Source organism: Anarhichas minor, unplaced genomic scaffold (genome assembly GCF_050575085.1).
Source record: "Anarhichas minor isolate MPS153535 unplaced genomic scaffold, ASM5057508v1 ptg000003l, whole genome shotgun sequence".
Classification (NCBI taxonomy): Eukaryota; Metazoa; Chordata; class Actinopteri; order Perciformes; family Anarhichadidae; genus Anarhichas; species Anarhichas minor.
The window spans coordinates 4,602,286-4,616,680 of record NW_027466449.1 but is presented as its reverse complement, the minus strand read 5'-3'; the positions used below and the strand labels follow the sequence as shown (position 1 = coordinate 4,616,680).

General features: G+C 43.2%; 1 protein-coding gene across 3 annotated transcripts; it reads left to right on the top strand.

The window, feature by feature from the left end:
- The first annotated feature begins 5,027 nt into the window (after positions 1 to 5,027).
- prdm2a (PR domain containing 2, with ZNF domain a) lies at positions 5,028 to 13,963 on the top strand. Of its 3 annotated transcripts, none has more exons than XM_076094436.1 (5): positions 5,028 to 5,180; positions 6,570 to 6,635; positions 7,149 to 8,097; positions 8,218 to 11,297; positions 11,647 to 13,963. In XM_076094436.1, exons 3-4 carry the CDS (start codon positions 7,195 to 7,197, stop codon positions 11,263 to 11,265), a joined length of 3,951 nt encoding a protein of 1,316 aa, XP_075950551.1. In that variant the 5' UTR covers positions 5,028 to 5,180; positions 6,570 to 6,635; positions 7,149 to 7,194; the 3' UTR covers positions 11,266 to 11,297; positions 11,647 to 13,963. The 3 variants fall into 3 exon arrangements, with proteins under 3 accessions (XP_075950551.1, XP_075950560.1, XP_075950542.1); XM_076094445.1 differs by having other exon boundaries at positions 7,149 to 8,383; positions 9,515 to 11,297; XM_076094427.1 differs by having other exon boundaries at positions 7,149 to 11,297.
- Positions 13,964 to 14,395: the final 432 nt, after the last annotated feature.

Sequence of the window (14,395 nt, the reverse complement as noted above, 5' to 3'; positions counted from 1 at the left end):
TGGACTTTTTCATACAGTGCTGTTAAGCTGAGGCAAGGCTCCAACAGAAGGCTGCGAGTCGCACAGAGATGCTCTGTGTCTGACTCCCTCTCTCCTCCGTGTGGTTTTAGGCAGTGGCCCAATGCCCACCGCCCCCGCCTCTGCCCCAACGGCGAGCCTCATAACTCTCTTTAGCTCACTTTCTCGCCTCAGACTGCTGGGAACAATGGAGTCTTTTGAGAGGGGCAGATGGAGAGGCTATGGGCCGGTCTGTGAAGCTGTTTGCCAGCAGCTCCCTCTCTCCCCTTCAGCAAGGGGGGAATTCTGTGCATCGCTACAGGGTGGAGTCACTTCCTGGGTGGGCCCAGAATTGATCATGTGAATTCACACACACACACACTTATAAATACACTAATAGAGATCTAAATCACTAACTATGTGCCCTCTGTGCCTATGAACACATGTTATACCTATCACAATGTTCCAACAAAAATGTCCCAGCAGAGGCAGCTATTAGGACACACCATAAAAGTGTGTGATTCACTGAGAGAGTCCCAGTCGGATTCATGACAAACGCACACAGGTCGATGTCTCATATTTAATTATCAGATCTAAAACCGCCTGCTTATGTGGCGTGCAGGCATAAATATGAGCTGAGTGTGCGGAAGCTCTGCACATTCACACGTGTTTGTGTGGTCCACCGTGTGCGTGTCTGGGTTGAACATGTTGTGTACTGCGTCCGTAAATACATACATGAGCCTATATATTTGTACATAAATAACTAAAAAATATATAATGGCTTCATCAGCCACTACACAAAGTCCCCCTCCCCTCTCCTGAGGTGACTGTGAAAGTGTCTGGGAGGAAGGAAGAAACGTCTCAGCTCTAGCAGACAGATGGATGAGGAAATGTCTTTCTCGCTTAATGAAACCACACCGGTGTATTGAAGAATGCGTGTATGTTTCTCTGTACAGTGGCAACCAGAAATACCACAGCACTTTTAGCTGACTGAGTTTGTGCTCAACTCCACACAGAACCTGCGGTCTGAACTGTTTTTTATTTGTAGGATGGCTGTTGGTGCCTATTCAGCAAATTATAATCCTAACAGTTAAAGAAAGCACAGATTGCATAACAATAGAGGAATGAGCTTTTCATAACTGCAGGCATGAGGCTAATTCTCTAAACTGACTGTGGATTCTTACAAATGTGTATATTCTTTCCAGTATTCAGTGTGTTTGGTTGATGAAAATGTCAATCATCTCACTGGAATATTATGTAATACTAGACACCAGAATACCTGTGTGAAGATGCAGGAGCATGTACATACAAAACATGGAGTCCTCAGCTGACCAAGGACCTTCATACTACGATCATGTTAGTGTTAGTCATGCAGCCTACAGTTGGCCGTATCACAAACAGTTTGAGAGCATCAAATGCACTCAATCCAATGCCTTTATAAAACCAGTGTCTGGCGTGTGATGTTTTAAAAGTGTTGGGCAAAATGCATTTGTGGCTTTAAGTGGACGCTTTGTTTAAATCTCCAGGAAGTTACAGATACAAACAAAGTATGCCTATTTTATACATGACTAGACACTAGTGTAAACAAGGAGCAGTTTCCTCCATGTGTGTCATTAGTTTATGTCTGCACTCTGCAGTGCTCATCTCATGGAGTTGACATGAATGCCTACTGTGATTGGAGTGATTGGAGTGTAGATCTGCGTGTGTGCCAGGAGCGCCACATGTCAAGCCTGGAGAGTGCAGTGGGTTTGTGATGTCATGAGATAAATGTCAGCCCGTAGGCCCGTGGAGCTTTGAGTGACGCAGACAGCTGGGTGGATGGAGAGGGCAGGGCGGAGGGGTGGAGGGGTGAGGAAGGGGAATAAAGTTGGGTGACAGGCACAGTGTGTTTGTGGTCAGATATAGTATGGATGATGCAAGTAAATAGCTGAATTTGCTTGTGTGACTGTGTGGCCAGCAGAGGGTCGGAGACAGTGAAAGGGGAGATGGATTGATGGGGTGTGTGTGGTATGCAAGTGTGTGTGTGCACAATATCCTTGTACATATGGCATGCTACTTCATCGGGGGTCAGAGTGCATCTCTTATTGTGTGTGTGTGTGTGTGTGTGCAGAAGTGACAGCGGGCAGTGGGTTTATTGGACTTTGGGGGATTATTTGCAATGGTGTGGTGTGTGTGTGTTTGTGTGTGTGTGTGTGTGTGTGCGTGTGTGTGTGTATGCTGTCAGTATATAAATATACAGTACAGTGGGCTACAGTTGTGCGGACATATACAGTATCACGTGTTTTTGCACAGTACAATTTGTATTTGTGTTCCGACATGCTCACATTTACATTTTCCTCCCTGCACATCTGGCGTCCCATGACATGAAGCGGTTAAATTGTATTTCTTCCCTGTGACATATCATGTTGTGGGATTACAGATAATGCTTTGTTTGCCTCATGTGGCACATAATCTTCTATAAGGGACCCTTATTGTTTCACACTGACTGATCTGCCTGATACACAGACACGCTGTGCACCACCTCTCCCTTCCTTCTTTGTCTCTCGCTGTATGTTCATGTTGATGGTGAATGTTTCATTGTGAATAGAGTCATTGGCACAAACCGGCGCCCACTACCACAGGATATGCTGCCATGCATGTAATCTGGGACACTTTGTTTCAGGTTCTCTCACAATCACTCAGTTTCCTGTTTGCTTTTAAAGTTGCCCTTTAAACCTATTTTAGACCTTGTGGTGTGGATGAATTACATGATTCAAAACACTGTTTTTAAATTCAAACATACAGTACCAGGGTTATTTATACAGTCAAACCAGGTGAAGCATCGCATGGTGACCTTAAGTTTGGCAGTGAAGCAAGCTGCCTATTTGAGTTACATAGAAGAGGATGCATTATACTTGATATGTGGTAGCAGCGTATAGCCTTACTGTAGCTCAGCTTACTATTTTAGAGTTAGGGAGTCTGAGTTGCACAGCTTTTGCAATGATTTTCTAGCTATGCAACTATGATGCATGAAAGTACAATTTGTTCTCTGATGAAGCCACATAAGTAATGACTTGCTTTCAGATCTAGCAAAACTCATACTTACTCTATGACAGACTTTGACTGCTTAGCCATATGTGTGAAATGGCTTCCAGGCGGTCAGCACCTGGTTATATGATGATTTGACGTATGTGTCTGACCAGTAGACCCCATCGTGAACTGCTCATCATAATTCTACAGCTGCAATTGCCATCAACTGCGAAATACATTCTGGAGCCTTGAGCATGCACAGAGTGATGCGCTATGACAAGCTATAAATAAACATGATCACAGTCAACTTGAAATTGTAGGTCGATTTAACACACCCCACTGTGTCAGCAACTTCACAGCAAAGTTTGGGAGGCTGCATCTAAAATACAGAGAAGGAGAGAAGCCTGAGTAGAGAGAGGCCCGTTGTTTATGATCTTTCATTATGGCTCACAGAAGTCGGGCATGTAGTTTGAAAGTGGAACACCACTCAGCCCACATACAACATTGCTACAAGAGACATACCATGCATGTGGCATGAGCACACCACCCATGTGCTGCACAATGCCACAAATGTACATGTGGGGTCTGGTGAACTCCTACAGATCCTCTTTAAGAACGTCATTTATGTTGATTCTGGAGGTTGAAATAATGCCATGTGAAACCAGAGGGTAGCTTTTTATATGTGTAGGTGGGAGCTTTATATGAATCAGTGCCTTGTGATTCAATTGACAATTGTTAGGGAAAACAGAGAGCTGGTCAGGGGAAGAGAACAAATGCTACTGCACATTATTAATCATCAACTTGTCAGCTTGGTGTTGCCTTTGTTTTCTCAACAGCTGTGAACCAGATATGTTAATGTGGCTTCAAGATATTCAGATATGACCTGGCTATATATATATATATATATATGCAGTATTTATTCATTAATTTCTTTTACACCACTGTTTACATTACAATTTATAAATGTGGCAATCGTTGTCTACCACAAATGTATTTTGTAACTTTGTACAACCTTTTTTTTTTTACATGTTTAATGACTATTGTTGGAGGGAGCTGAGAGCTATGATTTTAGACTCATTAATTGTTGTGCAAATGATAATAAATAACTTGAACGTGAACATCAGAATTTATATTGGCAATCAACTGCACAACCATTAACCACATGATTTTGCAAGATAAAAAACTAAATCAAGTAAGAAGTGTATGCACTTTAAATTGTGTAGATTAAGACGAAACCATATTTTTTTTCAATAAACTTTTTTTGCAGACAAGCTCACAGTAATTTGTCATATTAAAAAAGAAAAATCTAAATAATACTACTGTATTTATTACAATTGAAAACAATAAACTCATTACCATACAAATTGCTTCATGTTCATACCATGCAATAAGCACAGAAATACATTTTTGAGGTCTATGACCAAAGTTACACTACATTCAAGTGTACTGAAGTTGTTACCAACTTCTTTAGATTGAGACTTTATTACATTGCGCCCTCTACAGGCCCTTTTAATATACTACAAGGACACAGTTTGCTCAGAAACATATTTAGAAATTGTATGCGTCTTTGTCAAACTTACTTTACTTTTTAAAATTAATGGTTCAAATGTATTTAGAGCATGAAAATTAAAATGCATCTTTGATAATATGAAGAAGTTGTAGATTATCAAAATCAAAATCAAAACCAAAAGTATCAACATGTAGGTCTAGCACAGGTATGGCTCTGAGTTTAGTTTTAAAATTTGGAGTTTGGTTTTTTTCCTCACAATTTTAGATTAAAACAAAAACTCGTTATGTATAAAAATAAGCTGGAGACAGCGTGCATATCTTGCATAATCTTAGATGAATATCTGTAATATCTTGCCTTGCATTAGATATGCACATTGTTTATGAAACAACTAGTAAAGGCTGGCAACGATGCGCTAATGTTCTCATTTTAGTCCGAGATGACAGCTGCCTTTTGACATGATGTTTTCTTTTTTTCGTCGAGCCTTAACAAACCCTTTGCTGATTGGTCCAAATTTGACTTCCTCATTCACTGACCAATCAAAACGTCATTATCTTGTTGGTACATTAGGGAAGAAAAAAAAAAAGAAAAAAGAAACTCAACTGTACACAACCTGCAGGAGAGGAATATTTCAAACCGTTCAACGGCAGTTCTTATTGGGGAACAAGTATGTACAGAACCTGTAACGTGCAGTTTGTGTCAACGGCCAGTGTTCGTAATGGTCGAGTGGAACATTCTACTCTAGATGTAGCCAGGGCTTGCGAGCTAGCATTGCAGCTAGCAGTGTATTGTCAATGCTCTAATGGCGATAACAGCTGATTTCTTTCACTTAAGTGAAGCCGTGTCTCAAGACCTTGACGGCTACAGGGCTCTCATTTTGGTTTAGCGGCTTTCTCGTACCAGGACGACAGAATAGCGCTATTTTAGAAAAGCCAGTTGACCTTTCAGTGGACGAGCTAGCAGCCTCTGTAGCAAAAAGAGTAATGTGACGACGTGATGTGTGGCCAGCTAGCAATGGTGCAGGGACCGGGGGAAGCGTCATCAGAGCAGGTGAAGCAGATGCATGTTAACGAGTTAAAATAAAAGGTCAAATGAAACGGATAAGTCCTTTTATTTTACATCTGTTTGATGTTCGGCAGATAAAGTCAAATAAGTAGTGATATTATAGCACAGATGGATGGAAATAGAAGTTAGTATTACGAAACTGGCTCAAAGAAATCAGTATGTAGGCCCTTGTGGGAACAATTTTTCGATTCTGCCATGTCGTGACTGATTCTGTTGTATTTGTGCAACTGGAACTCAGTCCACGATGGTCTTAAATAATTGAAAGATATTTTGCATTAACATGAACTATAAAGTCTTTGTTTACGTTTCCCCTCGTGCCTACAGTTGCCTGAAAACTGCTAGAAATTTAATAATTATGAAGAATAAATAAATATAAAAAATATCCCATGCAAAACGAGCTGACAGTTAAAGAAAAGAGTAATTTAGTAAAATAGATTGTTGATGCTTCAAGAGCTCGTGCGCTCGCGAGGAGGAGCAGGTGGAAGAGCACGACAGAATCATGCACTCATGATGGGCCTCTGCCATTTTGTCCTACCAAGCAGTACATGAAGATCGAAATGCACATCTGTGTGCTTTCAAATAACAAGTGAAAGGTAGCTGTTTATAACATGCTAATGACTGTGTATAGTAGCAGGTTGTAAGGCAACCATGTCATGTTAAATGAGGTAATCTGGGGACAGATTAGCTTTATTTTAGGACTGTAGTCAGCTAATAGATAAAAAGAAAACACTTACTGTTTATAACACTGTGTTACAAAGTGTGGGTGCGTTAGTTTATGCGGTGTTTGTTTGGTACATTAGCAAACAAATTAGGACCTAAGGTTTATTCAGCAGCCACATGACTGAGGAGATAAAGTACACTGTGCTCAACTAATCCCACACTACAACTGTTCACTCGGATCAGTTTGTAGTTGGAGCTTAAGTGTCATGCTATGTGATGGAATGGGCTTTGTAGTCTTTTGTAACGCGTGTTGTCTTTCTTCTTCAAACAGAAAGAAAAGCCTGTGTTCATCCATAAAACCAGCTCTGGTTTCTACTCTGTATTGATCATTAAAATGGTAAGACGGCGTGATAACAATTCTATATATTACTTTAATGTTGACTTACTGGTTTGTGTTTCAAATGCTGAGGTAATGGAAGTATCATAATATATACTCGTCAATAATGGTACATTATGTCTGAACAAACAGGAAGTGGACTGATTATATAAAGAAGAACATTGTATTATGATGTATAGTATTTAGTTTATATCATGAACATATGTATAATGTCATACAATTGTAATACACTTCAGAATGTCTGAGTTGTATTAGGTAGTGGCAATATGATGTTTGTCATTAATGAATAAAAATACAGTACTACTGCTATTAGTTTGCTTTACGCGATAATTTGATAAAGCAGACGATAAGTTTGTGATGTATTGATTTGCATTGCAGTGTAGGGTGAATGATTCGACTGCATAAGTGTTTATGATTCACGTTTAAGTCAATTAATGCGGTCCTTAAACGGCCCTACAGCTATGTTATGTGTGCGTTTGCTGAATGACATCAGCTTCTTTATCTATTCAACAGGTGTGACAGACTCGCTTCAGAGAGCTGGATACAACCTCCACTAAACATGGAGGACTCTCCTCACTTGTACATCTCTGAAATTGGCGACAATGAAGCCATGGAGGGAGATGGGGAGGAGGAGGATATTTATCAAGAGGAAACTAACATGCAGCCAGACATCAAGTCACTGTATCCTGATCTTTATATACATCCCAACCAGGACACCGAGAGAGACTGGAACTCTTTTCCCTGCCAGCACTGTGAGAGACATTTCACCAGCAAACAAGGCTTAGAACGACACATGCACATTCACGCTCCGGAGAACGACGAGGCACACGCGTACAAAAGCCGCCAGAGCAACATGTCCTTTGGTTCAAACGCGGGTCAGTCGCAGCATGAGAAGATGAAGCCTCTGGACTCAGTGGGCTCAGTCATGCAGCTTCACGCTTCATCCCCCGCTAGCTCGAAGACTTCCAGCAGCGCTCAGCCGGACAAACCGGGAGTATTAGAGGGGCATCATGCTTGCAAGCACTGTGAAAAGATGTTCACTACGCATACCAACAAGCGACGACATGAGCGCAGGATCCACGAGCAGCATCTGCAAGTCTCACGTGTGGAAAAACCTCAGCTGGCCCAAGAGGGAAATCTCCAGAGGATGCTCAGTGAACCTTCTCAACAGGAAACGGAGATCGGTGACGATGCAGCACCCGCAGCTGTTCTGGAGAATGACGTGGGATGCGGAGAACAATACATGCTCGATGTCTCCGGCAATATTTCAGAGAATCTCAGCTTTTATATCGATGGAAAGATAGTGTCGACAAGTACAGTTAGTAGCTGTGAAGCGCCCGAGAGTCATTCTGGGTCTTCGACTTTAATTGGACTGGACGCCCTGATTCTAGACCCCGGCCAAATCAGCCAGGTTTTAAATACAGATTCAGTCGCAGGCAAAGAGATACCTGGTCAACCACAGGTCAGAAGAAGAACTGCAACGCCACCTCTTTTACCGCAAATTAAAACTGAACTGGAGTCTGAGGTGGTTGTGTCGTCGTCCTCCCTTGTATCCTCTTTAATAGAGAATCTACTTCCTCAGAATGCCGAGTCCACAGCTGTGCAGAAGGAAAGAACGGTGTTTCTGTCTCCGAAGCTGAAGCAGCTCCTGGAGAAGCAGGACGGCCTTAAACCTACACTAGCCCTCATCGCAGATGCCCAGAAGCCCTGTTCACCCGTCTCTCTGTCCGCCCTGGCTGCTGGAACAGGTAGGTTCAAAAGAAGGACGGGGTCTCCACCGAGCTCTCCAACATCTAAAGACGAAACGGCAGATAGCAGAGATTGTGACGCTGTAAGTACAGGGCCGATAGAGACCCAAAATAGTTCACCCGTGCACCAAACAGCCGATGCGAAGGATGACACAACTCCACCTGTGGAGGAGCCGGCAGTGAAACCTGTACCCACAGCCGGCGGTAATTCCTGTAATCAGCAACCACTGGATCTCTCTAATACGGTCAAAAGAAGTGAAGATTTAGCTTTAACTGATGCAGCGCTGGATTTGAGCTTTCAAAGGAAGACACTAGGTGAATCTGAACTGACATTGGAACTAGTTTCACAGGCAGTTTTGAAAGCAGGGAAATCAAATACATGCATTGCAGAGACGGCCGTGATAAATCTCGGAGAGCATAATGTAAGCCTAGGGAACCCTGAGATCCCTTTAGTCACAGACTTCACAATACTTCCAGGTCCAGATGTGATGGAGCCCATGGCAGAGGGACTTGTTTACGGGCTTGCGCTTCCCTCCAGTTCTCTGACTCCATCCCCCGCATCCCTTAACCCGGCTTCGCCGTGCACCATAGCCTTTGCTTCCCCAGCCTCACACTCAGTGCTCCCCACCGCTTCTTCATTAATAACCCTCATTTCTAACCCTCCAAGCCAACCGATACGGTTACTAGCCCCAAACATATCTCCCGAGCCCCTGGTACTCTGCACAGAAAACGCATTGAATTTTTCAGAGTGCGATTTAACGGCTGCATTTGCTGCCACAGATTCTGCAAACTCTCTCTCCCGGTCCCTTGACCCGGCTCTGAATCTACCCGGCCACGTGTTTCTCTCTGATCAAATAGCGATGTCAGAAGTGCCGTTCACGTCCACTGTAACTTTAAACGATTCCCTCATCAACTCGTACAACATTACCAGCAACACAGTGTTGATAGAGTGCACAATAGCTCTTGAAGCCCCAGGCAGTATAGTCCCCACTGCAGTTAGCTTACATGAAACCACTGCTGAGCCTCCAGCACCTCCACACATGGTTGTTAATCACTTAGAACAGCAACAGATCGTTTCAGTGCCCAACCCTCAAACTGTGGACCCCACCATTCTTATGTCCTCCTTTGCAGAATCGCTAACTCCATCCACCACCACCTCAGCGATGTCCGATTGTCCTGCTGTGGGTGAATCAAGTCCTGACCCGGAGCTTGTTGTCAATGCAGAGCCAGCAACCATAAAAGAGGAAGAAGCTGCTGACAGCCCTGTTTCCATACCTGAAATCTCACCGAAAACCCCACCGCCTTCAGAGAAAGCTCCAGAGGACGAATCCTCAAACGGCGCACCGAGCGATGCCCACCAGCAGACGTTCACCAAGAACTTCGTCTGCAATGTGTGCAACAGGCTTTTCCATTCAATGAAAGAGCTGGGCCATCACGTGGGGGACCATGCCGATGAATGGCCGTACAAATGCGAGTTCTGCGTGCTGCTCTTCAGCAACCCCTCCGCGCTGCTCGATCATCGATCGAGCCTCCACGGTGTCGGCAAGAGTTATGTCTGCAGCGCGTGTACCAAAGAGTTTGTCTATCTTTGTAATCTGAAACAGCATCAGGACGAGTTGCATCCCGGCCAGCAGTGTACCTACACGGAAGAGGAGAAGGGTAAACTGAGACCTCAGAACTACAATAACTCGATAAAAGTCACCACGGAGCCGCCGGTGCCCGATGCTGCAGGGGAGCCCAAGAAACCGGTGAAAAAGGAAGACAATGAGGTGGATGTGGCTGCTGAAGAACTGTTCACAACGATAAAAATCATGGCCTCAGATGGAGCCAAAGTCGAGGGGCCCGATGTCCGTCTTGGCATTAACCAACACTATCCCAGCTATAAGCCCCCTCCGTTTCCTTACCACAACAGATCACCCGCCGGCTCACTGGCTTCAGCCACAAACTTCACCACCCACAACATCCCACAAACCTTTACGACGGCCATCCGCTGCACCAAGTGTGGAAAGAGCTTTGATAACATGCCAGAGTTACACAAGCACATCCTGGCTTGTGCCAATGCCAGCGATAAAAGGAGATACACGCCCAAGAGGAATCCCATCCCGCTGCGCCACTTTGCAAAAACTCAAAACGGAGTTCTGTCTACCACCAACACGACGAACGGACTGAACGCTTCGAACAGACCCAGTCAGTCCAACCGGTCCAAACCTAGCCAAGAATCGCCGGTGAGCGTGAAGTTCAAGGTGCTGGACAAAAGGAAGAAGAAGTTGGTCCAGAGGGTCATGCCGCAGAGGAACAAATCGGCCCCGTCGTCAAATAAAATGTCACGTCCGCACGTGGATGAGCAGCAAGAGATCTTCGTCTGCCCGCACTGTAGCAGGGAGTTCACCATGCGTCGCAGCAGAACCAAACACATGGCCGTCTGCCCCAAGAAGCCTAAAGAGGTGAAGAAAAGGAAGGACGGAGGCATCTCTGTGACGAAGGAAAACGACGGACACCTGCACAGAAGGGCGGAAGACAAACAGCAAGCGTCGCCTCAGCATAAAACAAGACTCCAGAGTTCTGTGCCTGCTAAAAGGCCCGCCATCCTCCCAGTGCAGACCGTCTTCTCAAGCAAAAGAAGTAAAATAATCATAAAAGAGAGCACGCAGCCAAAACAGGAGACGCCCACACTGAACGAACTCCCCATTGTTCGCACTTTCAACCCCTCTATGCGCCAGTACGGCAGAGTGCAGCACAGCGTCAAAGGACTCCCCATTAAGATCTCCATAGTGAAACCGCAGCAGGCCGCACCACAGAGGGACGAGCTGCTTCCCGCCCAGAGCTTGGAGCAGGCAAGCGGAGCCGCCACCAGCAGCTCGGGGCGGAGTCCCACCGCCTGAAGACTTCCCAGCAGCCCACCGGCGATCATCAGGTAGTTTGTAGTTTTATAATGGTCATGATAATCTAGGGATGTGTGTAAATAAATCATTGAAAAAGAGCTACAGTACACAGTAATTCCACATCTGTCTGGATTAGATAGGTACAACAGCATAAGTAAAACACCGGCAGCTACAATAATCAAGCCTCTTAAGGTCATGTGCAGTATAATCTGGAAATTACCATTTTGGACAGACCGCCAATAAGATCTCGGCACTGCCGTGTTTTTAAATAGCTCATGTTATGTATAGAAATCAATAATTAAAATGTTACTAGCAAGAAAAGAAACAAAACCTCATTTCTATATCTTTTGCTTGTTCGACATCATGTTTTGATGTCTTTAGGACCCTGCTGTGTTGGAGCTGCTCATGCACTCTCGTGTCATCGTGATACTGAACTGTTAATCACACTGGAGACCCCACGGACCCGGTTTGCATCATACTGTACAATAAATGAAGATGGATGACTAAGGATACTGCAGTGAGTGGAGGCATTCAACTGAGTATTTGAATGCTTTTTGTAGTAGCTTTGGAGTTTATTTTTTTTTTAATATTTCTCCTTCATTTCATAACATTTCTGTCAACAGCTTGGATTTGCACTTTGAAGTTTATCCGACTGCTACATGTCACAAATTGGGAAGGAAGTGGGAGGAATTGAGCTGGAAGGCTGCTCTCATTTCCTACTTTGAGTTTTTTTTTATTTTCAGAGAGAGGATAGCAGGTGGCAATCATTCTCAGCATGCATTTGCACTTTTTCTTCTCTGTTGTCTGTGTCCCTTTGGTTTAAACTCTTCCTGCATGCTTGTGCTACAGCTACATTTAATTGGGATGGTTATGTTGTTAAACTCCGACGTTGGTCTAATTGACAATAAGTGGCGTCAATACGTGGAAGATACGTCTAGATTACTTCTAAATGCAAAACTACGGGATCATAGAAAAGTAACACACCGCATTGCAGTGGTTCTCAACCTGGAGGAAACAAATTGAGTAAAGTAATAATAAAATCGCATATTTTAGACTAGAGAATGTTTGTTTATATATTGCCTGTACCGGCGATATATATATATATATTTTGCCTCGGATTACATTTTATTGAGTGTGTTTGTGAGAGTGGGTCTGACTGGGGGATTGCTGAGCAGTCAAATGGAGAGAAAAGTCACGGAAAGCATGAAAAAGCCACAGTGCCTGGAGCACAGTGGACAATGATTCGTTGCAAGCTGTTCCAACTAAAGCAACGATTGCCCGCACCAGAGCAATCCCAGCAGAGGGAGGTCGTGGCCCACGAGAACCACTGCTCTACAACACCGTGTAGCTCTGGATATCACAGGATGTCACCGCTCTTGATTACTATTAGAAAGGTCCGTGTTTTCACCATCGGTGTGAATGTAACATTGGTAGATTTAATGCGTCAGCCTTTGCAAATCAAATTTGTATATAATCTGGTTGTCTCAGTTGCTATGTATTAGTATGAATGTTTTGAGAATACTTCTCTCTATGTGCCATCCAATGTATATAGTATGACTAAATGTGGCATCAAGGGGATCACCAATAAACTAGTTTGGCGTTCCCCTTACATGGATTTTATTTTGATGGCCCACCAACATATATTTATTCTTTTGTCTCGGTGTGCTGAACTGCAGGCTGCTCATAAACAAAGCATTGGTGTGCTATCACCTTTTATTAAAGGGCTTTCCCTCTGGAGCCTAATCCCACATGTTTGAGTTGAGTTTATAGGCCAACACAAATACTTTTTCAACTTTTGGGAAACAGTTTGATGTAATTGCACAGATACAGAAGTACTGTGCAATCTGAACAGCTTGGATGCATCATCGCCACTTTTACAATAATAAGAGTTTATTTCTGAGCAGCGTTGGAACTCCTGCTTGGCCTCACTGCACTTCCTCTGAAATCCTGACATATGTACAGTAGCCCAGTTCGCTTACAGGCTTTATTTTGCACCTGTTTCAAAAAACTCTTGTCACAAAATATAATTTTGTGTTTTTTGTTGTTTTTTTTTTCCTTCAAAAAATATAAATTGTCAAATTAGAAAAACATTCTGTTTGGGTCTCTGTTGTGCGTAGCGCTCAAGCCTTTTGTCATTGATTGTGTGAAGTGTGTTTAATAGATTCCACATGTACAGTACGAATCACAGAATGGAAATGTAACGCTGGAACCCTGTAGTGACATATGGAAACGTTTGTGGCGAGTTGTCACTAATCTCAGAGTGAGTGTGATGAATTGTATCTGTTTGATTTGTATAAGCTACTAGTTTGAAGAGCTGGTGCTATACAGGGTACTTATTTCCTTATGATTATCATTATGTTAATTTTGGCAAAGTAAAACTTGACAATGGCCTGTAATTGAGAGAGAGAAACAATAATGGTACCTCCTATTTTACATTTTGCCTTTTCAACCCTCACTGGTAAAGTCTGCTTCGTGCAGACGGACGGACTGCAACGTGTTGGATGTACAGGACGGTTTTGGGGAGACTGTTATTTAACTGTGAAAAGTGCTTGTAGCATTTCAAAGTGTAAATTGAGTCGTGTATATTTATTAATAATTTAAAATCATGTAATCAATATCTGAACAGTTCCTCTGTATGATTTGCACTAAAGTCTTTCTTAAAGAGTGTGTTTAAAATAAATAGAGAATGTTAAGATTATGTGACGTCTGTGTGACACTTTCTTCGGTACACAAATACAATTAATCACATTATTGTTGTTTAGTCGTTAATGTAGAAGTCTACGGATTTCATGTTGGGAAATTATACCAAATTCTCAGTCCTTACTTTAATGTTTTTAACCGTATTAACCAGATTTGCATAGTTCCTGCATTGTGAGCCTTACTAGAACATACAGAAATGTCCAGGTGGTGGCACACTTTCCTTATTTATACCTCTGGAGCGGTGGATTCAATAGAGAGCAGATCTTGTAATACCACTGCATCTCTTCTGCTCTTTCTGTTAGATAATCCATATTCAGGGATGTTTCTGCCCCATTTTAAAGCATGTTTCCACCACCAGTATGATCAAATGTGGTATTAAGATGCAAAGACATCCAGCCTGTGACCTGTTTTCTGAGAAAGCGGTGGATCT

Excerpts from the sequence above, each read along its gene's own strand:
- prdm2a (XM_076094427.1), top strand. The coding sequence starts at position 7,195 with ATGGAGGACTCTCCTCACTTGTACATCTCTGAAATTGGCGACAATGAA.